Source organism: Pelobates fuscus, chromosome 7 (assembly GCF_036172605.1).
Source record: "Pelobates fuscus isolate aPelFus1 chromosome 7, aPelFus1.pri, whole genome shotgun sequence".
Taxonomy (NCBI): Eukaryota; Metazoa; Chordata; class Amphibia; order Anura; family Pelobatidae; genus Pelobates; species Pelobates fuscus.
In genome coordinates this window covers 116,842,780-116,869,915 of record NC_086323.1, presented here as the reverse complement: position 1 = coordinate 116,869,915, position 27,136 = coordinate 116,842,780, and the positions used below count along the sequence as shown (strand labels likewise).

At 45.5% G+C, this 27,136-nt stretch overlaps 1 protein-coding gene across 3 annotated transcripts in view; it reads left to right on the top strand.

Annotated features, from left to right (window-relative positions):
* The first annotated feature begins 7,023 nt into the window (after nucleotides 1–7,023).
* LOC134568142 (protein shisa-4-like) overlaps nucleotides 7,024–27,136 on the top strand; it is an 83,746-nt gene continuing 63,633 nt past the window's right edge. For all 3 annotated transcript variants that reach the window (XR_010084028.1, XM_063426488.1, XM_063426489.1), the window contains exons 1-3: nucleotides 7,024–7,145; nucleotides 25,117–25,279; nucleotides 26,650–26,765. Coding sequence is in view for 2 of the 3 variants with exons in the window: in XM_063426488.1 (XP_063282558.1) it covers nucleotides 7,088–7,145; nucleotides 25,117–25,279; nucleotides 26,650–26,765 (337 nt within the window). In the remaining variant the exon portion in view is untranslated. The remainder of the gene's footprint in view (nucleotides 7,146–25,116; nucleotides 25,280–26,649; nucleotides 26,766–27,136) is intronic.

Here is a 27,136-nt window from a genome sequence, read left to right as displayed (position 1 = left end):
CTTGGCTATTCTAGCCTAAATCGTGCATTCCAAATTTCAATTCACCACAATTGACTATTTAGGGTATAAACCTCTGTATGACCCAAGGCATTAGTTTACGTATTCTTAGAGTATTATTATGTAATAGTTCTCAAACAAAAGTCTATGGGAGGGAATGCTTTCATTTCCTTAGCAGAGCTCACAGGAGTCACAGCTAGAGAAACGAAACTTATCAGAAACAAACTGTGTAATGCTTACAAAAGATTGCTTCACTCCCACACATTCAAAGCGGCTATCCAGTTGTCAACAGGGATTTTTTTTAACCCCCTTTTTCGAATACACGTATTAAAGGTACACACTTCATTACAAGTAAAGGAGGGAAAGCTGATTTACACATTGTGCTAGCAGAATTGACTTTAAAAAGTTACATTTCCTCACCTTTTAGTCAGTTCTCAAAATAGTGGGCGATGACGATGGCATAGGTAGTTTCTATGTCAAGAACTGAGTAACAGAAGAGAGCAAGATAACTCTCTTACAGTAACAGGCAGCTCTCCTGTTGCCCATCACAACAACTACAGTCCATGCTCTGTAGTTACCTTGATTATATCTCTATAAAGCATGATTCATACCAGATAGCATTCAGTTTTGATACTAATGAAATAAGATTTGAGTTCACAAAGAAAAGCGGGGCCAAGCTTTTAGGAGAGAAACCCCAGATCATGGGGATTGTGATGCTGGTGAATAGTTAAGTCAACAGCCCCTACCAAAATTCAAGATAGTGTTTATCTTTAAATTAAATGATATATTCATTGCTTTATGTATTTATATCATGGAGGGTCACTTTGATTGCTCATATCTGGTTTCATTTCATGTTGTAAACAAAATCCCATGAGGCCTGTCAGACATGTTGGAATGGAAGATAATGTTAAATTAACACTACAAGCACCATAGCCACTACAGCCCACTTTAGTGGTTATGGTGGCAGGGGTGTGCTGGCATTGTCAACCAATAAGAGTACAAACTGTGTTAGCATGGTTTGACATGTTTGGGGTTCTGCTGGGAATCCACTTCACATCCAGCCTTTTCTCTAATTAGAAGCAAGATTTCTCAGTATAAAAAATTACAACCATTCCAGGACTAGCCATGCTCTCAGCCAGTGAGCGTTCGGGATGTCGTCAGGGTACTTCTGGCGCGACAGCCCTTACAGAATTGCTACAGATTATTGGTTATGGTGTTTCATTTATTGATAAGGCCAGAGGCTGGTTTTGGAAGGTTTCATGAGATAGAAAATGTAGGAATCACAATCTAAACAAAAATAATTTTACATAAAACAAGAGCAACAGCAACGTTTCCTTCCCATGATTAACTGCTTCCTGATATAAAATAATATACAAATAATGCTTATTCACTAAACATTGAATTACAGTGTAGGCATAACGTTTCGAAATACACTTTGAATTTCCAACACTTTTCTATGTTCGATCTAAAGTGTAAATATATGTACAATCAGTTAAGTAACAAAATTTTACTTTCAATCCAAAGTATTCTATTTGTATTTAAAAAATAAATAAATCCACGTTAACACTAAAGAAATAGTAATACATTAAAATTAATGCTTCCTTTTACCCGTGGGCTGTATTTTCACATGTTGATGTTGACTATTCAGCAATTATTAATAAATTAAATTTCGACTGCAAACATTTTTGTGTCATTATTATTGTAATCATGCTTGCCAAGCAACAGCACACATCCAAACATTTTAAAAGAACTCTACAGAGTTAGGAATACAAACCTGTATTCCTAACACTCTAGTGTCCTTGTCCCTATGTATATTTATGTCCCCCCGGCCCTTTGCAATAAAATGAAAGAAAATTATTGTGACTTATTTTGCAGTATGGAGGCTTCCACTGTGCTTCTCACCTCTCTGCCTCCTGCGATGTCATAGAGGAGGTATGGCCTCCTCCACGATGGGCAAATCCAATGCTCACCATTGAGGAGCATTTGGGAACCTGGTGAACATGTACGCCAGGCCTCTTAATAGGAAAGCATTCAATCAGTGTTGCGGTCAGTGTTGCAGAAATGCCTCTAGTGGTTGTCAGGAAGACAGCCACTAGTGGTGGACTTAACCCTGCAATGTAATCATTGCTGTTTCTTAAAAAAACTAAACTGCAACATTTCAGGGTTATTTAGACAGGACCACTGCCTTAACGGTTACAAAGATGGTCACTTTAATTGTACTGATCTTGTTTATGGGCACAGAGACGATATTCTTTAGTTATGTTAAATCTTAAAAGGTTACTCACTATAGTGAGAATGCTGGGAATTCAAAGTTACATTTTAAAGTTAAAATAATTTTCCAAGTCAATTCTTTCTTCAGTTGGCTATTTTGTCCTGAAATTTTAAATTTCCAGCAATCCTCACTTTATTGAATACCTCTGTTAGCTATCCATTAGTGAAAATGATCAAGAGAAAGACACACATATTTCCTCTGGACAAGTTGATTTTTTTTTTTGCATATATACTATAGTTATTCAAACCACCATGACCACTTCTGCTTTTAGAAGTGGTCAAAGTGTTTGGAATCTGTATGTGTATCGTTTCCGCTTGATACACTGCACATGCTGAGATTTGTCACTTTTTGTGCTGGGCGCTAGGTACACCACCAGCACATGTGACATAAGCAGTCGAATGGTTCCAGGCTGCCTAATATCAATTCTGTGCAAAAAATACATCTGTCTTCAGCACAAAATGTGCCTCCTTTCTCCCCACCTCCCTTCATTTTCAGCATTGCCTTTTCAAATATATAAGGAGTCCTCCCATTCTGCTCCTTCCTCTTCTCATATCCCTGGCTCAGAGCACTCGCATGCGCTCTGAGCCAAGAAAAACAGTCCAATCAAATGCTACTCTATCAGTCGGTCACGTGATTTGGATGCTCCCATGCAAAAACATTGATTCATTGCTTTCCCATGGGGAAACTTGATTGTACGCACAGCCTTCGCCACTTATGCGCATTAGGTCTCAATGCTCCTCTATCAGTATCATCCGATTGGATTGGGGGGGAAAATTTGAAAAAAATGTATCCTGGGCAAAGCAGCCCAGTACCGTACGAGGGCGGTGCAAAGTGTGTTCTGGTTGTAAAGTGTGTGGGTGCATCTTATTAGCTACTTTTGTTAACTTTGGCCAAGGGAAGGGAACATCCTGGTTGTCCAGTGGGTGCACTCTCTTGTCTCAACCAATGCTGGCCAATGCTGGGAGTTAGTTCTTTGTGTGAGCTGCGCTCACTTAGTGTCGACCCTACATGGGTTGGCTGGGGACAGGGCCGGATTAAGAGCACACTGGGCCTGGTGCTGACAATTATGATGGGCCTAATTACGGAATCTTATTGACCAAAAACACTAAAACACTCATACCTCCCAAGCGTCATGTATCTGATGGAGATGGTGCTGGAGGGAAACTCATAGGATGAGGATATAAGAAAACCCATACTCTATGCTAATCTCTCTCTAATTTATGCTTTCATCTTTCAAGTAAATCCATAACCCCTAACAGCAGTGTCCAGTGAAGCAGGAAGTCAATGGGCGGGGTAAAAGGGTGGGCCACTGGTGAGAATCACGTGACCAGACCTGCCAAAAGGGGAGAACATGTCCAAAAAGGGGGCATATCTGTCCAAAGAATTGGAAGGTCAGCCTGGCATGAATACATGTCAGGCTGCCCGCCAATCCTGCAGGCTGTCCAACTAAGGGCATACAATGCAGGCAGCACCCTGAGCTTGACATAAATGCTTCTAATGATGCGCTCACTCCATGCTTTCTAAGGACTGTCCCCTAGCACTCACATGTCTACTTGTCTCCTTACCTTCTTACTAGCAGGCAGAAGTTCTTGGTATATAGTCTGAGACAGAGAAAGGGTGTTTGTAGTGAGTGTAGAAGAAAGGGAACATGCCACAATGTTAGAGAGACCAACGTCTGCATTACCTAAACTAATTTCATTGTCAGACAGTCCACACAAGTTTTGTTCCCATACATCTCTCTTAAGCTTCCAAATTTAAAGGGGCACTATAGTCACCATAACAACTACAGCTTATTGTATTTGTTCTGGTACGTAGAATCATTCCATTCAGGCCTTTTGCAGTAAACACTGTCTTTTCAGAGAAAATAACTCCACTGGCCACTCCTTAGATGGCTGCTAGAGGTGCTTCCTGGGGCAGTACTGCCTAGTGTGCAGCACTGCCATTCAGTGTCTCCACCCTCTGCATGCAGACATTGAACTTTCCTCATACAGATGCATTGATTCAATTTAACTTTATGAGGAGATGCTGATTGGCCAGGGCTATGTTGGACTTGTGCTGGCTCTGCCCCTGATCTGCCTAGTTGACAGTCTCAGCCAATCCAATGGGTAAGTATTGTAATTTGCTCAGACCACCACTTCTGATGATGTCAGCAGACAGTCAGTTCAGAGGCAGAGCCAGCAGCTGCAGACTTGAACACAAGTTATATTTTACTATACTTAGGGAGGCAAGAAGGGGCCAGAGTGGTGGTTTTAACATAATAGGGTCAGAAATACATGATTGTGTTCCTGACCCTATAGTGCTCCTTTAAGCAAGAGTATGTGAAGAGTAGTTAGGGTTGCCACTTTTCTTTGAAAAAAATACCAGCCTTAATCATTTGCATAATCACAAGGAGTGACATCAGAGAAAATTCTGTAAAATCACCAACAAACTACTCACAGTTTGATTCTGCTGTATAGATGGATTTCTCCCAGTGTCTCAGTCTCGCAAGCCACCCAGTGTCTCAGTGTCCCTATGTATCACAGTGTCAGTGTCCCCATGTCGCCCAGTCCCCTAGTCTCCCAGTGTCTCAGTGTCCCCATTTCTCCCAGTGTCCCAATGTCTCGGTGTGTCCCCATGTCACTAGGATACTGGGGATACAGAGACATGGGGACACAGAGACATGGGGACACAGAGACATGGGGACACTGAAACATTTAGGGAAACTGGGAGAAATGGGGACACTGAGACACTAGGGACACAGACACTGGGAGACATGGGGACACTGAAACATTTGGGGACACTAAGACACTAGGGACACAGAGACATGGGAACACAGACACTGGGAGACTAGGGACACTGGCTGGGAGACGGACACTTGGGGACACTGGGAGACATGGGGACAGTTGTGGACATAGACATGGGGACACTGGGACATATAAGGACACTGGGACACATGGGGACACTAGGCACACTGAGAGACCTGGGACACAGACACTGGGAGACTTGGGGACACTGAGACACTAGCGACACTGGATGGGGGACATGAGGACACTGGGAGAAATGGGGATATAGTGTCTCCGTGTCCCAATGTCTCAGTGTCTCCCAATGTCCCTATGTCTCACAGCATCCTCATGTGTCTCACCATCCCCATGTGTCTCAGAATCCCCATGTGTCTCAGAATCCCCATGTGTCCCAGTGTCCCCTAGTGTCTCAGTGTCCCCTAGTGTCTCAGTGTCCCCATGTTTTCCAGTGCCCCCAAGTGTCTCAGTGTTTGCAGGTCTCCCAGTGTCTGTGTCCCCATGTGTCCTAGTGTCTCAGTGTCCCCTAGTGTCTGTGTCCCCATTTGTCCCCTAGTGTCTGTGTCCCCTAGTGTCTCAGTGTCCCATATGTCCCCTAGTGTCTCAGTGTCTCAGTGTCCCCGTGTGTCCCGTAGTGTTTCAGTTTCCCCGTGTGTCCCTGCTGCCTTTACCCCCATCCCTCTCTTACCTGAGTTGTAGAGCTGCTGTCTGGACTCTGTGCTGTGTTGCTGCTCCCCCATGGATCAGCAAGTAGTAGAGAGAGGCAGGGATATGCTGTAACTTCCTATCCCTGCCTCTCTCCACACACAGTGACCCCCTACTGGCCGGTGCTGGTATTGCAGAGTAATCTCCATTTATTCTGAGAAAAATACCTGCATTTGTATTGCCGGTATTACTGCAATACTGGCACGGCCAGGCAGCCTCAAATACTAGTCAGGTGGCAAACAATTACAATACCAGTCAGGTGGCAAACCTAAGAGTAGTGTGTGTAAAAAAAGAAATTTTTTTTTTTTTTTTTTAAATGGGCCTATTCCATGGGCCTGGGCCTGGAGCTGCAGCTCCATCAGCCCCTATGTTAATCCGGCCCTGGCTGGGGAGATCGTTTGATCTCCCTGGTCGGGCCTCGGCCCTTGGCCAGACCAGGCCTGCCTCGTTCATGATGTTGCAGTAGGCAGAGAGGTAAATACTGCCATGGAAGCCTAAACGATGGAAAAATAGTAAATAGCTTATTTAATGGTTTCATTTTTATGTCAATGGATAGGGGCACTTTAGCGTTAGGAATATAGTGTTGCATTCCTAACACTGTATTATTTTCCCATCTGATAGAATGCATAATTCATATCATTTTGAAAAAAAAAAAACATTGCCAGTCCTAAATGTGGATGAATTGGGATTAAATACGGGAAAACACACCTGAAGCACACATCAAAATAACTATATATTAAATTGTATTGTTTTTTCCTCAGGGCTTCCTGACTAAACTCTAAATGTTATCAAATTAAAACGTGAATGACTAAATACAGCAAATTTGAAGACCTTTTTCCAAACTAGCTTTTTTTTACCTAAATTGTAAAATGTAGATTTGAGTTCAGTGTGATATATGGGGGGAAAGTATCTGTAAGATGACGCTATCCATACCACAGATTTTCAACTCACACTCACAAGAGAGCTTATAAAGAGGAAACAGGGGCACAGGGTCAGGGGACCAAAAAGAGGGACTGGACTTAAAATAAAGAAAATTTGGAAGGTAGGAGTTAAGACTCAGTGGCAAAGTGCATTATTTATTCTAGAATATAACCTAAAGTGTATGAAACATACTTTGCATTATTATGGCTGCATGGGGTGAATCCTTTGGTGCATAACTAGTTAATTATTTCTGGGAAGTCGCCTCCTACCTTGCTGCCTGCAGGGTGGGTTAGATGGTAGGGGCTGCTGAAGGGAGGTGCTTGGAAAGAGAGGCAGAGGGCGGATAAACGGCATTGTATTCGCGATAACACTTCCAGTCTCCATTCAGAGGGAAAGGATTCGTTCCTAATCAGCCATGGCTTTATCATCCTTATCTGTGCTAGCCTGCCTATGTCTCATCTCACTCACAGGAGGTTTGTATAGAAGACATATCTAACCCATATTTATGTTATATATTTAATGTTAGATTATTGGAGGGTGAAGGGTGCAGATGATAAAGATGAGAATAAAATGAGCCACAAGGTGGGCACATGGTCTAGGGAAGGGCCGGCTAAGTATTATGGGAGTTGCAGTTGTGAACCATCTGTTGGTCTACCTTTCGCCCGCCCATCTCTGCTAGGGACAGACCATATGCAGGGCCATGTGCTCAGGCTGCTACTAGCCAGCGTAAGAGAGATGGCAAATACAGCTCACACACATACTAAGTCACCTAAGAACGTCTCTGGCTGTACATTTTTGTTGTTGTTTTTTTCTGTTGAGAATACCCCGTGTTCTGTCGTGCTTATGTGGACACTTTGTAGACATTTCAGGCACTGATAAAAACATTGGGTATGGAGGCTGAAAAACAACACAAACTGGACCCTTATTCACATAGTTAGAAACGGACAGTGATATTCAGTGACTGAAGGGGTTAATTCGCCAAACCAGGAATTGTGGAGATTTGATCTGTAAATTTCATGCCAAGTGAACTGAGCTGGACAGATGGTTGAACTGAAGAAATGTTCCAGTTTATCCTAGTATGGCCTAAACTTGTAATTCTTGTTTTCAGCTCTCCACAATTAAGCCTTTGTAGGATGTAAGAGTATAATAAATGCAGTGGACTGTCCCATGTTGTATGAATGTGTAACTGGCCATGTGCCTGCAGACAGTGTATTCTACATCTGTAACAATCTTGCTGTTGCTGAAGAGAACAAAGGTTTCTTTGCTTGTAATGATGAACTCATTCTGATTTTCATGGTAAGAAATCACCCAACAGTGCTGGGAAGCAAGGCAGGGGAGGTATCCAGATGTCTGTCTGATTCAGATTATTAAAGGGATACTAAAGGCATCAAAACAACTTGTAATAAAGCAGTTTTAGACTGTAAGCTTGTTTGAGCAGGGTCCTCTTCAACCTATCGTTCCTGTAAGTTTTCTTGTAATTGTCCGATTTCTAGTTAAACCCCCCTCTCATAATATTGTAAAGCCCTACGGAATCTGTTGGCGCTACATAGAAACATAGAATGTGACGGCAGATAAGAACCATTTGGCCTATCTAGTCTGCCCAATTTTCTAAATACTTTCATTAGTCCCTAGCCTTATCTTATAGTTAGGATAGCCTTATGCCTATCCCACGCATGCTTAAACTCCTTTACTGTATTAACCTCTACCACTTCAGCTGGAAGGCTGTTCCATGCATTCACTACCCTCTCAGTGAAGCAATACTACCTGATATTATTTTTAAATCTTTGCCCCTCTAATTTAAGACTGTCCTCTTTTTGTGGTATTTTTTCTTCTTTTAAATATTGTCTCCTCCTTTATTTATTTAAATGTTTATATCATTCAGGAAAAACAGGAAAAACAGGGCTGTCATGTCATATCAAACATTTTAGATATGAACATAATTTAATATATTGGTGTTTTTTTTTTACTGTTCTAAAACACTCATATTTGTGTTCAGTAATGTATCACGAGTACAACACTTCCCCCTCCCCCATGTACAGGTTTCATGAGGTAAGTGTAAATCTTTTTTTTTTTACTCTCATCCTTCTGCACTGTTTGCTTGTTGTTGTTTTTTCTCTCTCCCCCTTATGCTGTGATTCTTACACAAGATATGAGAATGACAATGGTGTCTATTGTCTGTGCCTTATCTGCACTCATGTTGCTTTAACCCCTGTATGACAACTCAACTTTGAATTCTGTGTATCGTTTTTGCTCAGAAATGCTTTAGACTTGAGAAAGACACCTCCCTGGACTGACAAGGAAGGGGGGACATGACTGCGGCTAGGATAAGGAGTCTTAAAGGAAGAGCAGATGGGAGGGGGATATATGGATACATAGTTGCTAAGATGGAAGACAGTTATAAGGACAGTGAGGGGAGGGGACTTACCAGTCAGCTCTTGGAAGTGCAGGGATCCTGACTTTCAGATTTTCAGATTTGCATCTGTCTTTCTTTGCTGACCCCTTAAAAAAAAAAAAAAAAAAAAAAAAAAAATATTATAGACATTATTCTTAAAAAGTTTTATACTTACCTGTTCCTGAATTTTGAGAGTGATGGACGTTTCCCAGGAATCGTTGGTGGCCCTGTTGCAGGCTTATCGGGCTGCACATGGTGCAGGCTCGTTAGCAGAGGTGTTGGCCGGCATGGATGGCGTCCCCGGTGAAGAGGCTCGACCTGTGGAAGGTGGGCGGCGGGCCAGGCGTTCAAGGCCGCCGTCGCGACTGTCTCCCAGCCCGGTGAGAGGAGGTCGTGAAGGCAGAAGAAGCCGGCGAGCTGGAGTGGCTGGGAATGTGGAGCCGAGCCTGGTGTCGTCCCCCCGAGCGATCCGGTCCCAGGTGAGAGCTGCGGCTGCGTCCGGCAGCCATTTCCAAGATGGCGATTCGGCGGGAAGATCCAGGAGCCCTCCACCTTCTCTTCCGGCGCGGCCGGAAGTGACGTCACGACGCCGGTCGCGCACGGCCGGCGCGCCGGATATGACGACAGCAGCCGGCGACGGGCAAAACCCGGAAGTGGGTGCCCGCGCCGGAAATAGGACGCCGGGCGCCCGGAGACCACAAGCGCCGGCGGAAGAAGGCGGCAATAGGGGTGCTGTGAGCCGGACAGCAGCCCCAAGGAGATGGGAGTCCCCAGGACCGGCCGGTTCATGGGGTGCCGCGGATCAGGCGGCAGCCCCAAGATTGCAGTACTGCCAGGATGCCGGCGGTCGGGAGGCCGTGTCGGCTGCAGCCCCTCTGGGAGCTGGGAGGCTCCAGGGGGAGTCCGGTGAGGAGGAGGAGTCTGAGGAGGAGCGAGAAGGTGAAGGAGGACGGCCCCTGCGCCTCCCCTCATTTGGTGAGTCAGCATGCGCAGGCGCCTGGGGTGCTGCAGGGAGTTCAGGTCAGGATAGCGAGGTGTTGCGCCTGCTGAGGATGTTAGTGGAGGGGCAAGCCAGGGGTACTGGTCTAGGGGCTCAGGGTCCCGGTAGTGCGGATAGTTTGAGGGGTCATGGGGTTGGGGTGGTTTCCTTTCTCCCAGGGTGTGAACTGGCTCCCCTAGGTTTACATGTGCCAGCGGAGGTGCAAGAGAAGATTATTCGTGGTGAGTATGTGGATCTCCTTTCTCTCGTTCCGCCAGACAAGGAGTCCGTGGACAGACCGCGACGTGGCGAACAATTGGAGGGAGAAAAGGGTAAGGCTATCCCGCGTACGTTCGGTAATTGGCTGCAAGGATTTAATATCTTTGCCAGCGTACTAGTGCGCCGTTTCCCTGAGAGGGCCCCCTCTTTATTTGGTTATTTGGACTTAATTTGGGGCGCCTACAAGGTTTATGGAGGGCAATGCTGGTTCAAATACGACCAGCAATTCCGCCAGAAGATGGCGGCGTGTCCGGGTATGGGTTTTGGGGTGCAGGACGGCAGCCTGTGGCTGCTACTTATGACCCCGTGTAGACCCTCTCCCTTTTCGGGGGCGGCCGGCGTCCCCACGGGTACGTCGGCAGGTCAGAGGAAGGGAGTCTGTTGGCTCTTCAACGAGAGCCACTGTAAGTGGTTTAGCTCCTGCAGATTCCGGCACGAGTGTGCCCACTGTGGGGGAGCCCACCCGGCTCTCCGTTGTTTCAAGAAGGGCAGACCATCTGCCTCCAAGGGCTCTGGTAAGGACGACGTTCCTCGCAGAGAGGACTCCAGTGAGCGTGGAAAAGATGCGTCCATGGCTCGTCCAGTATCCTAAGAGGGACGTTGCTAGCCTCTTGTTCGACGGTTTCACAACGGGTTTCTGGATTCCCTTTGTGCTGTCGGACGAGGGCCAGTTCGCGGACAATCTTCGGTCCACGCGGGGAAAAGAGGTTTTGTTACAAGAAAAGTTGGAGGCGGAGATTCAACGGGGCCGCATGGCCGGCCCCTTTGATTCCCCCCCATTCCACAACCTGAGGGTGTCTCCGCTGGGTCTGGTACCCAAAAAGGATCCGGGAGTTTTTCGATTGATTCACCATCTCTCGTACCCTTCGGGGTCGTCGGTCAATGATGACATTGACAGGGATGCGTGCAGGGTACGTTATGCGTCCTTCGACTCGGCATTGCTCCTCCTGCGGCGGGCCGGTCGTGGGGCGTTATTAGCAAAATCGGACATTGAATCGGCCTTTCGTTTGTTGCCGGTTCATCCGGATTGCTTTCACTTGTTGGGGTGTTTCGCTAACGGTTGCTTCTATTATGATATGTGTATGCCCATGGGCTGCGCTATCTCTTGTTATCATTTCGAACTGTTTTCTTCTTTTTTGGAGTGGGTCACGTCCAGAGTTGCGGGTTTGTGTTCGTTGACACATTACCTGGATGATTTTTTGTTTGTTGGTCCGTCGGGTTCCCAGGATTGTACAGCGTTGCTTCAGGCATTCCGGCGGGTGGCGGCTGAGTTCGGGGTTCCTGTGTCCGAACAAAAAACGGTTGGCCCGGTGTTGGTCCTTTCATTCTTGGGTATCGAAATCGATACCGAGAGAATGGTTTTCCGGCTTCCGGAAGAGAAGTTGGAGGGGTTGCTGCGGTTGGTGGACTTAGTCAAAGGTTCCAAGAAGGTTCAGTTGCGTCAGATGCAGGGCCTGTTGGGGCACTTGGTTTTTGCATGTCGGGTGTTACCGATGGGTCGGGCATTTTGTCGTAGATTGTCCTTGTCCACGGTGGGGGTGAAGGAACCTTTCCATTACATTCGGATCACGAGGCGCCTTCGGGCGGATCTGGCAGTGTGGAGCTCCTTCCTCAGACGTTACAACGGGCACTCTTGCTGGTTGAGGGAGGCCACCACCAATGCTGCCTTGGATCTGTTTACCGATGCCTCGGGGTCAGTTGGTTTTGGAGCGTATTTTCGGGGTCAGTGGTGCGCGGGGGAGTGGCCGGAGGAATGGCAGTCTTCCCCATTTCGAAGGAATTTGACCTTTTTGGAACTGTTTCCGATAGTGGTCGCCCTGGAACTGTGGGGTGAGGAGCTGAGAAATCACACGGTGGTCTTTCACACGGACAACATGAGTGTGGTCCATGTGATTGCCCGATCGTCCTCCTCGTCCCCTCCAGTGTTGGCTCTTCTCCGTCACCTCGTGCTCCTTAGTCTTCAGTTTAATGTTTGGGTGCGGGCGCAACATGTCCCGGGTGTGCAAAATGTGGTGGCTGATGCATTGTCTCGCTTGCAGTGGGAACGGTTTCGCGAGGCAGCGCCGGAGGCGCGGCGGACCGGTCTGCAGTGTCCGGACTCCTTATGGAAGCTCGATTTCGAGGCCTGATGGGCTTGGTATCGGACTCCTTGGCGGAGGCTTCCTGGAAGGCATACCGGGCAGTGTGGAAACAGTGGCTGTCGGCAGCACGGGACGGGGATGTATCCACGGAAATGGGACGTACGGAGGCGACTCTTGTGTTGCTGGATGACTTGGTCAGGAGAGGTAGGTCTTGCGCAGTAGCGGAGAAGGCGCTGGCTGCCCTGTCTTTCTTGTTTCGATTTATGGGCTGGCGGGATGTTACTAAGGAATTTGGGATCCAGAGGGTGGTGAAGGGGTGGCGACTGCGGCGTCGCCCGGATCGTCGTCGTCCGATTTCGGTGGAAATGTTGCGGCGGATTCTTTTAGTCTTGCCGCGGGTCTGTGGCTCGGATTATGTATCGAAGTTGTTTCGCGTAGCCTTCTCGGTCTGCTTTTTTGGAGCCTTTCGCATCGGCGAGTTGGTAGCCCCGAGCAAGGGGAAGGCCTCGCCTTTGGCATTGTCGGATGTGCGGTGGTCTACTTCCTCCGTTGACATTTTTGTGCGGCGCTCTAAGACGGACCAGGCGGCCCGGGGTGCCTGGGTTCGTTTAGGGGCCACGAGGGATGTCGTCTGTCCTGTCGGGGCTTTTCACGATTTTCTGGAGGTGCGCCCGGAGCGGGGAGGCCCTTTGTTGGCTCACGCGGATGGGTCTCCCCTAACACGCTATCAGTTCTCGGCAATGCTGAAGAGAGCATTGGCCGCGGGTGGTATGGAAAGTCAAGGGTTTTCGGCCCATTCCTTTCGGATTGGGGCGGCTACCCAGGCAAGTGTTTTGGGTTACTCGGCTGCGGGCATTAAACGCATTGGAAGATGGGAGTCGGGGCGTTTTAAGTCTTATGTCCGACCTCATATGCTGTAACCCTCTTCTCGTTGTAGGTGGGCGGCCCCGGTACGTGTGGATACTAGGGCATTCCTACGTGTACTGGGCAGCTAGGCGAGCTGAAGACCGGGCCTATGGACGAAATTTGGGGTTCTCAGTGGACGTGGCCCGAGTCAGGTGGAAGGGCATTAGGGGCCTCCGATGGCAGCAAGTATATCCTGAGTTCGTGGAGCTCCGTAAGTTTGTGTCAGGGCCGGTGGTGGTGGTGGTCCATGCGGGCGGGAACGACTTGGGGGTTTCCAGGACTGTGGACCTTCTCCACGCGATTCGGCACGACTTGGCGAGGTGCATGGCGCTGTTTCCGGACATGACCTTGGTTTGGTCGGAGGTGGTTTCCAGGCCGTGCTGGCGCGCGCTGCCGCACTCGCGCGGTTTGGAGAAGAGCCGGCGCAAGCTGAACATTGCAGTGGGGAAATTTGTCCGGCGGCTAGGTGGGGTGGTCGTTCGACACGTGGAGCTGGAAGGGGAGAACCTGAACTTAATGAGGAGGGATGGGGTCCACTTAAACGAGATAGGTTTGGACATCCTGAACACGGGTTTGCAGAGTGGGATTGAGGCTGCGCTGTCGGCGGGGGGCGCGATGACGGCAGGAGGCGTGAGGGGAAGTCGTCATCGCGGTGGCGGGAGTCCTGGCCAGCGCAGGCAGAAGTGATGGAGTTGCCGAGGAGGCTTGGGGAGTCGCAGCCTGTTGGGAGCTGATGGCGGAGGCAGGCTGCTCATGGACTCATGGTTTGTGGGGATAGACCTGTCTGTTGGGCAATCACCCCAACAGCTGACAGTATTTATGTTGCTGGCATGGAAAATTAATAAAGCTGTGGCCGATGCCCTTACCCAACTTTATACGGTCTCTGTGTGTCATTGGGAAAGGGGGGCACCGGGTGGGTGGTACAGTCATCTAGACAGCAGTCAAGACACCTCCCTGGACTGACAAGGAAGGGGGGACATGACTGCGGCTAGGATAAGGAGTCTTAAAGGAAGAGCAGATGGGAGGGGGATATATGGATACATAGTTGCTAAGATGGAAGACAGTTATAAGGACAGTGAGGGGAGGGGACTTACCAGTCAGCTCTTGGAAGTGCAGGGATCCTGACTTTCCCGCCCTCCCGCCCTTAGGACATTTGGTTATTGAAGGAATGTGGGTTTTGTTTCTGGTGCTTGTTGTTGGTTGTCTTTTCTTGTTTTGTCACAGCATGCGGGAGTCCTGGCCAGCGCAGGCAGAAGTGATGGAGTTGCCGAGGAGGCTTGGGGAGTCGCAGCCTGTTGGGAGCTGATGGCGGAGGCAGGCTGCTCATGGACTCATGGTTTGTGGGGATAGACCTGTCTGTTGGGCAATCACCCCAACAGCTGACAGTATTTATGTTGCTGGCATGGAAAATTAATAAAGCTGTGGCCGATGCCCTTACCCAACTTTATACGGTCTCTGTGTGTCATTGGGAAAGGGGGGCACCGGGTGGGTGGTACAGTCATCTAGACAGCAGTCAAGGGAGGTTCTTCCAAAGTGTATATTGATATTAATATATCAAAATACATATATAATATAAAATCCACTAAGAATGAAATTATGTATATATGTGTGTATAAATATAAATAACTTTATTGTTCAGATTTTATAAAAAAAGTGTGTGTGTGTGTGTATGTATGAATGTATGTGTGTGTGTATATATATATATATATATATATATATATATATATATATATATATATATATATATATATATATATATATATATTATTTTTGTTGCTTTTGATGTACTGTTTTGGGGACTGTCTGGCAACCCAGGCAGCTCTAAAGCTTGCTGTTGCGGCAATGTAATTGTGACATCATTGCAATCACATGGCCCGGGAAGGACGACTTTTGTTGTCAGGCAGTCCTCTCCCCGAAGTGTATCGCCGGTGTAGGTAAGAAAATAACCCAGAAGCTCGGGGGCTGCACACCATTGCGGTGCTCTATGCCACTATAGCTGCCTTTAAGCCCACTTAATGTGGGACAGCATAAAACGTCATAATGGTCGTAAACGGGTTAAATCAATTTTGTTTCTGTTGATGCAGCCCTAGTCACACCTCTCCTGGCTGTGACTCGCATAGCATAATTTTTTTTAAAAAATTGTTTCATTTTCAATCAGATTACTTGTTTTAGAAGTTTTTATCTCCTGCTCTGTAAATTGAACTTTAATCACACACAGGAAGTTGCTGCAGAGTCTAGAGGGCTATAAACAAAGCAAGAGATAAGAAGAGCAAGAGATAAGAAATTCTAAACTAAAAATAATATGCAGTAAAGGAAGTTTAAACATTAGATCTCTTTCTACAGGAAGTGTTTAGGAACGCAGTGTAAGAAACATATAGGGAGATGTGGCAGGGGCTGCATAAACAATGTGATTTAACTCCTAAATGGCAGATAATTGAGCAGTGAGACTGAACCAAAACTGCTTCATTAAGCTAAATTTGTTTTGGTGCCGGTAGTGTCCCTTCAATTATTTTTATTGGGGAATAGTTGATATTCTTGATTCTCTAGTCCAGGGATAGGCAACCTTCGTCACTCGAGATGTTTTAGATTACATCCATAATGCTCTGACACCCATAGTGCTGGAAACGCATCATGGGAGGTGTAGTTCAAAACATCGTCTATAAAATTAATTTAGAATATTGTCCGTGTGACAAAACGCCTTTTGTCCCTGGATGGTTAGGTGACAAGCGGCCCTTTTTCCATGGCTGTTGGAGGAGCCTGAGTGCCAGCCTCCTGACTCATGACTATGGCCCTGGATTGTATGGCCCTTTACAAACCTTATTTGGGCTAATGAATTTTTATTATGCTGCTGCTGGCCCTTTAAGAACTATGGGGAAGGATTGGTACTTTAAAAAAAAAAAAATTCTTTATTTGTATTCGTCAGGCAGAGCAAGTATACTTTAACTGTTGGGCTTACGCAGACGCCAACTCATTGTACAGAATCATGAGAGAACAATAAGTATTTGGAACAATACAGAACAGGATTCACGACTCTCGCCCGGTCCCGGGCCTCTTATGGTTTGCCCCCTATCGAGGAAGTTTTAACTTTATGAGCCTAATATCAGGATTGTCAGTGATCTATGATAGCCCAATGGGTTAGCTATAAGGCTCTGCTGTTCCTCCAAACCCTTCAATCAGGCCAAATAGAAGAAAAAGAGAAAGAAAAAAGAAAAAAAAATTAACAAGAGAGAAAAGAAAGAGGATTAGGATGTAGAGGGGGGCGTCACCCCTAGAGGAGGAAATAAGTATAAGAGTAGAGAGGAGTAGCGAGAGAATAAGGAGATGTAGTATTTAGAACAGACAAAGAAAAAAAGAGATTGGAGGAGGAGGGGGAGGGGCCCACGGGTTACTGATCAAGGCCTCTGCTTCCATCCCAGTCGCGCCGGGTCATCGGCCACCAGCCTAGCCTCCTCCGTCTCTATTCAATCCTAGGACACAGTTGTCCCAAGGGTCCCACAACTTTTCCACTGAGCCTTTTATCCTTGCCGTCAAGTCATCCATTATTCTGCAGTCCCTTATTTTGGGTACAACCCCTTGTATATCAGGGCCCTCTGGTGATAGCCATGCGGTAGCAATTGCTCTGCGTGCACATAGGGTGCACATAGGGTTACCTTATGTATTAACTAGGGATCGACCGATTATCGGTTTTACCGATATTATCGGCCGATATTCGGTATTTTCGGCAATATCGGTATCGGCCAATAGGGATACCGATATTGCCGATAATACCTCCCAGGACCGCCAGGCTCATTACAAGCCCGGCGGTCCTGGGGGGGTGGGCAGCAAGCGTTTACTCACCTCCCAGCAGCTCCTCCAGCTCCCCAGTGTAAATCTCGCGAGACCCGCGGCCAGCTCTGACGGCCGCGGGTCTCGCGAGATTTACACTGGGGAGCTGGAGGAGCTGCTGGGAGGTGAGTAAACGCTTGCTGCCCACCCCACTCCCCTCCCCATCCCCAGCTAAGCCAATGCCACTGGACCACCAGGGATTAACATATCCCCCTCCCTGGCAAGGCAACAAGCAGGGAGGGGGGACAACAACAAAAAAAATGATAATTAAATTCTTTATTTTGGTTGTGCACTGATTGAACAAACAGCCGGCGTGTGCCACAACAGCGACAGCCGGTAGGGAAATAAACTCTGGTATGACTTGTTATGGCATCTGAAATACAGGCACATTTTTTTTTATATTATTGGAAAACAGTAGATCAGGAACACGTTTGATTTAAAATACTGTAGCATATTACACATGTCATGGAGAAACAGAGATAGTAGAGACCTATGCGGGGAACATGCCTTGTGCATAAGAGTGTACTTAGAGTGTGGCATAAAAGTGATAGAAAATTAACTGGATAACGGTACTCTTTACTAGCGTATGTGTGTTAACGATTAGGGTAACTGAATACTCGATTGTTAGAGTCAGGCGCAGTTTTAAGCAAACATATAAACATGTCTAACTACAGGCTGATTTGGGCGTATTTAGACAGACTGATTTAGCTGTAGTGTGGTTTAGGTTGGTACATGTCACTGGGGATATAGAATACAATATAGCATAAGGAGATTGGTTGAAACCAGGGTTGTGTGCCTGCAAACCAGTCTCTTTCAGCCCATGCCGGTCCGTGGCAGGTTGTCTTCCAGGGCAGGGTGGCCTTTGTGCCCCCCTAGCTTGCTGACACCGCTTCGGTCGTTGGCTCCGGCGGTGCCCCGTGGGCACAGCTGCCGCCCATTCGCTTGTGTTGCCACGATCAGTGCTTGGCGTCGGTTCAGGCTGCAATAGGTGCTGGGATTGTGATCCGGTGGGTTGCATGCTTGTGACGGTCGGTGTGCATATCTGGATGCGTGCATGTGCCGGTAAGGGATTGCGCCCGATATGCCAGCCGCCATTTTCCGCCTGTGGGCCCGTTGTAGTCTGTGTTGTCGGGCGGCCATTTTGGAGGCTCGTGGTGTTTGCCTGTAGTAGCTCCGTCGAGCCGCAGGTCGCATCCACGAGGTCACCATTACCTCAGCTTGGTGGTAGGTAGCTCCCCTCCTCTGCAGGGCTTCCCTGAAGCTTGAGCAGAGGTGGTCGAATGTTTCCAGAGGGGACATGGGTGGCTGGTTGCGTTTGCTCTGCCTTCTGCGTTTTCGCTGAGCCGCCATCTTGGATTTGCCCTGTGGGTCGGTTGCCCCAGCTTGACATGTGTTTGGGTCGCTTGCTTGCTTACAAGGCGGACCGGGATGTCCCCCACCGGTCCAGAGGGGGGGGGGGGAGAGTTGCAGAGAGCTTGTTTGGTGGTTTTTGAGCCGAGGAGAGCGGCCGCCTCTCCCCGGCTTCAGCCTCAGTAGGCCGCATCCATATCTCCGTTTTCCCGGCTCCCGCGGGCCGCGGGGTGGCATCAATGGGTTCCGGAGGGCACCCCCGACGTGGGTGGCGCACCCCTGAGTGGCTTTGGGTGAGATTGTCTCCGTTCTTGCCCCGGATTGTGTCCGCTCGGCAGGAGCCCATGTTCGGTGCGTCTATGCGGCTCGGTGGCCAGGCTCCGCCCCCCAAAAAATTATAATTAAATATATATGAAAAAAAAATTTTTTAATAAAAAATGCCCCCTCACTCACACACACACTATTATTATACACATACACTACACACACACTGTGCATATAATTCAGTGTGTTTATATAATGCAGTGTGTTTGTATAGTGTGTGTATATATAATGCAGACTACACAAACACTGTATTATATACACACACACACACACACACACTGCATTATATACACACTACATTATACACACACACACTATACAAACACACTACATTATACACACACACACTATACAAACACACACTGCATTATATACACACACTATATTATATACACACACACTATACAAACACACACTGCATTATATACACATACTGCATTATATATACACACACACTATACAAACACACACTGCATTATATATACACACACACTATACAAACACACACTGCATTATATACACACACACTATACAAACACACACTGCATTATATACACACACACTATACAAACACACACTGCATTATATACACACACTGCATCCACTACACACACTATACAAACACACACTGCATCCACTACACGTGGCATGTATATTTTGTGCATTTACCTTTAGAAATTGTTTTTTATTTTCCAAAATGGTAAATGTACAGAATATCGGCAAATTATATCGGCTATCGGCCTGAAAGTTCACAGAATATCGGTATCGGCTCTAAAATATCAATATCGGTCGATCCCTAGTATTAACGTCTGTTCTCTTCTGGTCCATCTGTCTACAGACCTATTAAGTAGATATATCCAAGGATCCAGAGGTAGGGGCCTGCTGAAGATCTGTGTCAGTATGTCTTTAACTGATTTCCAAAAGTCCTGGACTTTCGGGCATTCCCACCACATGTGTAGATAAGTGCCGTGCGTACCACAACCCCTCCAGCAGACGTCCGTGTCTGTTTTGTGCATATGGTAAAGTTGTATGGCCGTGGTATACCAGCGTAGCATGGTTTTCCATGACTGTTCTTGAAACGTGGTACAAATGGAAGCTTTGGTGTTTGCTTCCCATATCTCTTGCCATTCGATCCCTTCTAGCACCTCTCCTAAGTCAGATTCCCATTTATCTGTGTATGGCAGGTGCCCCCATTCTTTCTTCTCCGTACTGAGATGGGCATATGAAAGCGTTAATAATCCCTTGGGGGTTACTCCGTGCACGCACATAGACTCATAAAAAGTCATCTGTTTCAGAGCTGCTTCTTTGATGTGCGGTTGTCTGGTGAAATCCCGGATTTGAAGGTATCGAAAGAAATCCGCCGGTGTCAAGTGAGTGCCTTGTTAGAGATCTGCAAATTGGATTATTTTTCCATTTGGGTATAGCTGGTGGATCCGTTGTAATCCGGTCCTTTCGATTTGCCGAAATTCTCTAGGTGCCATTCCTGGGGTAAATTCACGGTTTCGTAATATTGGAGTGAGAGGGGATGGCGATGAAGTGAATCCGTATCTGGTCCTACATCTATCCCAAATTTGTATGGAATTAAGTATGGCTGGACACTAGGGATCGACCGATATTGATTTTTTAGAGCCGATACCGATATTCTGTGAACTTTCAGGCCGATAGCCGATATAATTTGCCGATATTCTGTACATTTACCATTTTGGAAAATAAAAACTATTTCTAAAGGTAAATGCACAAAATATACATGCCACGTGTAGTGGATGCAGTGTGTTTAGACAGGGGAGCTGTGTATGTTTGTGTAGTGTGTGTGTGTGTGTGTGTAGGGGATGCAGTGTTTGTTTAGTGTGTGTGTGTGTGTGTAGGGGATGCAGTGTTTGTTTAGTGTGTGTGTGTGTGTAGGGGATGCAGTGTTTGTTTAGTGTGTGTGTGTGTGTGTGTGTGTGTAGGGGATGCAGTGTGTGTGTAGTGGATGCAGTGTGTGTGTTGTGGATGCAGTGTGTGTGTTGTGGATGCAGTGTGTGTTTGTGTAGTGGATGCAGTGTGTATTTGTGTAGTGTGTGGGTAGTGTGCGTAAAGTGAATGCAGTGTGTGTGTGTAAAGTGAATGCTGTATATACTAAATGCAAAGTGTGTGTTTGTGTAGTGTGTGTATATAAGGAATGCAGAGTTTGTGTATTTGTGTAGTGTGTGTATGGTGAATGTAGTGTGTTTATATAATTCAGAGTGTGTGTGTTTGTTTAGTGTACACAAACACACACTGAATTGTATAAACACACTACACAAACACACACTGAATTATATAAACACACTACACAAACACACTGTGTATATAATGCAGTGTTTATATAATGCAGCGTGTTTGTGTAGTGTTTATATAATGCAGTGTGTTTGTATAGTGTGTGTATAATGCAGTGTGTTTGTATAGTGTGTGTATAATGCAGTGTGTTTGTATAGTGTGTGTATAATGCAGTGTGTTTGTATAGTGTGTGTATAATGCAGTGTGTTTGTATAGTGTGTGTATAATGCAGTGTGTTTGTATAGTGTGTGTATAATGCAGTGTGTTTGTATAGTGTGTGTATATATAATGCAGTGTGTGTATGTATAGTGTGTGCGTATATAATGTATAGTGTGTGTATATAATGCAGTGTGTGTTTGTATAGTGTGTGTATATACAAACACACTGCATTATATACACACACACACACACACTATACAAACACACACTGCATTATATACACACACTATACAAACACACTGCATTATACACACACACACACACACACACTGCATTATATACACACACTATACAAACACTGAATTATATACACAGTGTGTTTGTGTAGTGTATGTGTATAATAGAGTGTATGTGTTTGAGGGGGCATTTTTTATTATTATTATTTTTATATTAAATTAATATTTTTTTTATATGTTTAATTATTTTTATTTTTTTGTCCCCCCCTCCCTGTTTTTTGCCTTGCCAGGGAGGGGGTCCAGTCAGTGGCATTGGCTTAGGCTGCTGGGGGGGGGGGAGGGTGGGGGGGAGCGGGCAGCAAGCGTTTACTCACCTCCCAGCAGCAACTCCAGCTCCCCAGTGTAAATCTCGCGAGACCCGCGGCCGTCAGAGCTGGCCGCGGGTCTCGCGAGATTTACACTGGGGAGCTGGAGGAGTTGCTGGGAGGTGAGTAAACGCTTGCTGCTCGCCCCCCCAGGACCGCTGGGCTTGTAATGAGCCTGGCAGTCCTGGGAGGTATTATCGGCAATATCGGTATCCCTATTGGCCGATACCGATATTGCCGAAAATACTGAATATCGGCCGATTATATCGGTAAAACCGATAATCGGTCGATCCCTACTGGACACGTCGCCTGCAAGGATTGGTACTTTTTATATGGCACTTCGGAGGCCGCCGAAGTTTGACGAAGTCGTCGAAGTGGCCGCCATTCGACAAAGGAACACGTTTCGGCGGCCATTTTAATTTAGTCGAACGCGGTCAGCGGTGTAAGCTAAAGAATCTATGGAACTAAAATCGGCTGCGTAAATATACGAACACAGCTGACCCTTACCGTCACCTCCACTTCGACACTTCGGTAAAAGTCGAAGTACGTTCGACAATTCGAACAGCCGGTTGCAATGTGCTATTTGCACGAACGGACCGTTTGTGCATTTGAAGGGGACTTAGATGTTTTTCTGTAGGAAATTGACCGACCGCGCAGCCCAAATTTATGGAACTGTTTTGGGCAGGGAAATGTGCTTGCGGTCGGTCATAAAGGACTTCCACTTAACTTTTTATGTACTGGGGGAGATTTGTCTGATTTTTTGTTATGTCTGTATTTAAAGTATGCTGATTCCGAATATGTAGGTTTTATGTGAATATGATGCATTTTTTTAAAGTTATAGTATATGTATAAAAAGTGTATTTTTTCTGCCTGTGATAAATTACATGAACTCATTGTGTTCAGTAATTATATCACAGGCAGAGGGGAGGGATTGTATGTGTTTGTGCTGGGTGTGCCTTCTGTTTTACTGTATGTGATTGGTTACATGTTGTCCCTCCCTGTGGGATGTCCCCTTGCATGGGGACTTGCATAAAAGTCTGTGTGTGTTAATTAAAGTCAGATCATCTTGGACCTTAATGAAGTTTCGGCTCATGTTTGGGGGATTGGAGAACTACACTCTGGGGATTGCTATAATCACTATACTCCCCAGGGTATAATCACTAAGCTCTGCTAAGAGCTGGTTCTTTTTCCTGCTCTCTGGAATTGGAGAGGTTGACCTACTGGAGCTGCACCCTGGTCTTGGGTCCAGAGTGGGTGGAGACGGCAAGACCCCAACCAAGCTGCGGTGGTTCGTGGGGTCTGCAGTGGTTATAGTGTCTGGCGGAGTGGTTGGAGTCCTCGGGAAGCACTAGGAGCATCCATCAACGGAAGGTATCCGGTCGGGGTGCCAGGTGATCCGTTACACTCCGTAAACTGTTTCTACCCCCACTTCAGCAATGTGCCATCTAAATGTTAAAAAAAAAAAAAAGCTTAGCATGCTGTGGTAGTTATGGTGCCAGGAGTCCCTTGATATCGTCCAACAGTAATCTGTCTCTTTCTTTGTCAGGCATCTTCAGCCTTTCTGACCTGATTTTATGATTAAAAAAATAGAATTTCATACTCCTGAATCATCATACCAGGGTAGACTTATTAATTATTGGCTGAAAGCCAATACAATGATAACGTGTGTTGCAAACACATTCAGGGAAAATCATAGTCAAAATTCCAACAATTATGCAAATATACATTTAGAAACACATTTTTGGGAGTTTTTTTAACCCCTTAACCCCTTAAGGACACATGACATGTGTGACATGTCATGATTCCCTTTTATTCCAGAAGTTTGGTCCTTAAGGGGATAAATTGCAAATTTGGTTAGACCAAAAGATCATTATAAATGCCAGAATAGCAGTTCTGTTTGATCAGTCAATTAATCTTTTCCCGTACTTAATCACATTTTCCTTTCACACCCTTCTTCCAGGGGATGTAATTAGATATTTTTCTCTCACTGGGCCCTGGTGGAAGAATAACAGAAGGGCCCCCTGCGTCGCTCCTCCCTTAGCTATAGTGGTGACTGAGTGTGATTATCTTTGTTGTTTGTTTTTTTGGGGAACTTACAGAGCACGTAACACTTGAAACATTTTTGTATAATAATGTTTTCTGTAATTTGATGGCTGTTATTTTTAAAACATATTAGTAGTCAAGAATTTAAAGCAAACAAAAGTTTTTCCATGCACCAGAACCCACTTCCTTGGTTTGGGACTTTGTAATAAAGTTCACTTCCTTACTATCAATCCAAAATATTTCTATAATGTGAGCATGCATTGCGCTCTCATATGAGCAACAAAGGGTTGAGCACTGGGGCTAAAGTCAACAGCTATTCTGTACTAACGCTCTGCAGCCAAATAGCGCTATGTCCCAAGACTCTACAGCACTTTATATTGACCTGGAATTAATATGCCTTAAGCAGTTAAAAGTGAACATTTGACTTGAATGTACATGCAAAAGTTTGAATTTTGGATTGTTTGAAATATTTTTGTGTGATTTCCCCAGCTGGAGTAACTTATTTTTTTGTTTGTTGTCTGTTCTCTACCATTTCATCTCATTGAAAGTGGTCTGGGTACAGTGGCCCTGTCCTCCTAACCCTGAAGTGTAAAACATTGCAGTTTTTGATAAATGGCAATTTTTACACTACAAGATTAAGTCAACCTGTAGTGGCTTTCAGTATGACAGCTACTAGAGGAACGTCCGTAGCACTGCCTGAGTAAAACTTGGACGTGGGGTGCGGAAGCCCCATAGGAACACTTTCCTATGGGATGAATGCTTTCCTATGGGGAATTTTTACGGAAAATGCAATTTATCCAAAATAGCTCTGAATAGAACCAAACCACTGACATGGCACACTAACAGATGGCACGCAGTTGTGTTGAGCTCGATTATAGAATAAGTAAAGTTCTCTGCATCAAGTATTGAGAGGCATGCTCCATGGAGTGATACAAACATGTGACGTTTACTCATTAAACAGTGATTTGTAGTAAATTGATAACTGAAATTCCAAAATTTAAATGGAGGTAAGGGCTTGCACACCATATAAATAATTTGGAAGGCTAAGGAGGAAGTATGAAATCACTGCACAATCTAATGTGCTTAAATCATGCGCACTGCCCCACGAGGAGGTGTAAAGAAACTATGAATGTTAGTTTATATACTGTTGTAATAATAGTAACATTGTTTTTCTGAATTCACTATTTTCTCCTTGTCTCTGATTTAGTGTTGGCGGACGACTGTGCACCCTATGTTGGTTCTGATCTACGTATACATGAGAAACAGCAATGTATTCTATCGTTCTGTGCGGGAAATTGCTGGGAGAGATACTGCGGTTTGCTCCCTGGAACAATGTTGGATCAGTCACAATTCTCGTGTCTGCTAAACAAGTAAGTAGCAACAAAGGAACAACAGTAAGGAGTGGCGTCTGCCAAGACAAAAATATGTGTTTGAGAAAACTGATAGGAAACAATATGGTCAGAATGATCCCCCATTCTTTAAAATTGTATTATGAAAATAATGCAAAAAATAAATCTAATAAAAAATACTTGCCATGAAAGCTCCCTATAGATGCACTGTTTAGTATGTTTGCCTGCAGCTAACTAGAAAATACTTCCAAGCAGGAGGGTCTCTTTTTGGTCTTTTGGGTCTTATTCTACAAACACCTGTACAACAAGGGGGTTTATGGGCTAAATAGTTTATCACCCAGGAGCAACTCTGCTTATAACATAGGATGAGCAGAACGACTCTAAATTGATAGCAGTCATACCTTGGCTGATATCAGTTTAATCATAACATGGCTCACTCTCTGGTGAAGAGAGAGAATTCAATGTATGTTGTTCAGGTGCAGATAGGTTGTTTTCACATCATGTAGTTCTGTTGGGGGGGGATATTTTTCTCTCTTATATGAGAACATTACTGGCTTCCCTTACATCAGGATGCCCAAAAGGTAGATCCCCAGATGTTTTAAAACAACAGCTTCCATGATGCTTTGTCATTCTAAAGGCATGCAAAGCATCATGGGAGTTGTAGTTCTACCACATGTGGTGATCTACCTTGTGGGCACAGTTGCCTTACATAGTAAGGAGGCAGCACTGTGTGATGTACTACCACTCCCAGAGCTTAGAAAGCCACCGAGGAGAGCAAGACCAGCCTATCTTATGTAAACCACACCAAAGACACGCAAACAAGATGGTGGCCTAAAAAAAGAAAGCAGTGTACCCAACCACATGATCCACTTTGCAGATGAATATATATATATCTTCTTTAGCTAAACATACAGCTTGTTTCTAACATCTTATGTAAACTGAAAATTCCTGATAGCACACTTCTGGATGGATCAGTGTATTGAATACATTTTTTTTTATATATTTCTAACACCACTAGCGGTAGTATATTGTTTCCTAGAATGGTTATTAAATTTTGTGTTAATTACAAGCACAGTAATGAAGCTTCTGTAGTTTGGGGATGTAGGCAACTGCGTCATAATTCCGTGAGTCCTGTCTAACTCCTTCTGTGTAAGTGCCAGTCTTGTTCCTTAACAGGTTAACTTACCCGTCAAGGTTATTCACTAACGTAAGAATTGTTGGGAGTTTAAAGAGAATTTCAAATTTAAGGTCAAAGTAGCAAAATTCTCCAAGTCAGCTATGCTTCCTGATGGGCTTCTTTTGCCTTAATTTCTGACAATTCTCACGTAAGAGAGTCAGTGATTTCCTGTAGAACCTTCCACCCTTTAACCACTATCATGTTTCTTCAACAGTCTTTACGTGGTGATTGGAGTGGGCCTTGTGATAGGTCTGAGTTTGGTGGCTTCTCTGATCACCTGCATCTGTAAATGCTGTTTATGTTGCCATTTGTCTTCCCGTCCAAGCCATTGTAAGTATTTCAGTATTTCTTTAACTCTAACTCTAAAATAATGTCAAATACATAAATTACAAAGAACATTTGATGTCAGTCTGTTTACTAATCACATAAGAGGAAAGGGATTAAGGCCAGGGGGACCAGATAATGTAAGGATACAGTCCATAGATGTAGGTAAAGTCACCAAAGTACACACATGCTATATGTGCAATGGAAAATTCTAAATTGGTGGTGGGGCGGTGACACAAACTCAGTCAAAATAAGTGCGAGGAGGACGCGTTATAACAAGGAACCAATAAATATATCAAATTAGCACAATATTATATTCCAGGTTGCCTATAATTGATAGAACACCCCAAGCACAGGAAGCTGTAGTTGTTATGGTT